At 40.5% G+C, this 1,552-nt stretch overlaps 1 protein-coding gene across 1 annotated transcript; it reads right to left on the bottom strand.

The window, feature by feature from the left end:
• On the bottom strand, window positions 1–949 carry LOC118982897 (olfactory receptor 51B5-like). The gene has a single exon (XM_037040047.1). It carries the CDS (start codon window positions 947–949, stop codon window positions 11–13), a length of 939 nt encoding a protein of 312 aa, XP_036895942.1. The 3' UTR covers window positions 1–10.
• Between the last annotated feature and the right edge of the window lie 603 nt (window positions 950–1,552).

Here is a 1,552-nt window from a genome sequence, read left to right as displayed (position 1 = left end):
TGGTCAGAGTTCAGGCTCTAACTCTATGGGTAGTAAAAAGGCGAAGAATTCCACTCTGAATCTGTTTGGTCTTGGCACTATAGATTATGGGATTCATTAGTGGAGGAAAGAGAAAATACATATAGCTCATAATGAGGTGCACAATGTGTGGAACCCCTTTCCCAAATCGATGAATTAGAGACAATCCAATCACTGTGACATAGAAGACCAAGACACAACAGATGTGGGAGACACAGGTGTTGAGGGCCTTGGCCTGCTCCTCTTTGGAAGCAATGCTCAGGACATTTTTGAGTATCCACACATAGGAGATGAGGATAATCAGAGAATCCAGCACAAATATAAGGACCACAAGCACAACAGGATAAAGTCGATTGAAGCTGATGTCAGCACAGGCCAGTTTGATGACATCCTGATGAAGGCAGAATGCATGGGAAAGGACATGGGAATGGCAATATGGAAAAAAATAGAGAATTGATATTGGGGGGACAACAGATACAAATCCCCTCATCAGAACCCCAAGCCCAATTTTTACCACTCGAGGATTAGTGAGTATAGAGTTATATCTAAGAGGGTTGCAAATGGCAATAAAACGATCATAGGACATAGCAAGCAAAACACCAGACTCTACAAAGGAAAGTGAATGTATAAAGTAGGCTTGAGAAAAACAGGCTGCATTTCCAATTTCCCTGTGGTCCAACAAAAGGACTTCCAGTACCGTGGGCATTGTGGTTAAAGTCAGCCCTAGGTCTGTGGCGGCCAACATGGCCAGGAAATAGTACATAGGCTCATGAAGACTGTGGTCTGCCTTAATGAGAAGGAGGAGAGTGCCATTGCCCAAAATGACACAGATGTAGACAAAAACGAAGGGTGTGGAAATCCAGTGGTGAGTTGCCTCCAAGCCTGGAAAACCAGTCAGCAGAAAGAAGCTGGAGCTGCTGTTGGGCCTCATGTTGGGTTGATCCAGAAGAAATGTTCTTTTTTTCTCAGTTACTACCACAGAAATGTAGTTCTATGTTCAAGGTAGCACTCCAACTATATCGTCTCAGAATTCTTACTTAAAGGTAATAATAACATCAATATAAGGCATTATTTCTCAAAACATATTCTTAGGAGTGTCTATTCTATTTTTAAGAACACATTTTTTGTGTTCTTAATTGTATATTCCAGGGACCACCCCTTACCTACTCAAATTTTTGGAGTTTCATATGGTTATCTACATTTTAATAATCTCCACAGTAAAAAATTTACGCATACTATAACTTAGGAACCGTTTCCATCAACTATGCAGATTTCTCAGAAGAATCTATACATGAGGGATTTCAAGGAACCTACTAACACTTACCTGACTCAAATCTACTGCCCAAAGCTGTAATTGACTTCACAGTAGTGATTCCTAACACAAATTATCCTGCATAAGCACGATTTCTCTGGCTTCTCAGCAACAGATTCAGGAGCCTAGCAGGAAAGTGTGGAAAGAGAAGCTGGGTTACTACAACGATTGCTAAGAAGATAAATATTAAAAAAGACACTTTGCTTGTAAGTTGAATAAATT

Source organism: Sturnira hondurensis, unplaced genomic scaffold (assembly GCF_014824575.4).
Source record: "Sturnira hondurensis isolate 20B ecotype Veracruz unplaced genomic scaffold, ASM1482457v3 Scaffold0002532, whole genome shotgun sequence".
NCBI classification, from domain to species: domain Eukaryota; kingdom Metazoa; phylum Chordata; class Mammalia; order Chiroptera; family Phyllostomidae; genus Sturnira; species Sturnira hondurensis.
Note: the sequence above shows the minus strand (reverse complement) of the source record. Positions and strands in the feature narration are given on the sequence as shown.

Bases quoted from the DNA above. Each gene is read 5' to 3' on its own strand.
- LOC118982897 (XM_037040047.1), bottom strand. From the start codon at position 949: ATGAGGCCCAACAGCAGCTCCAGCTTCTTTCTGCTGACTGGTTTTCCA.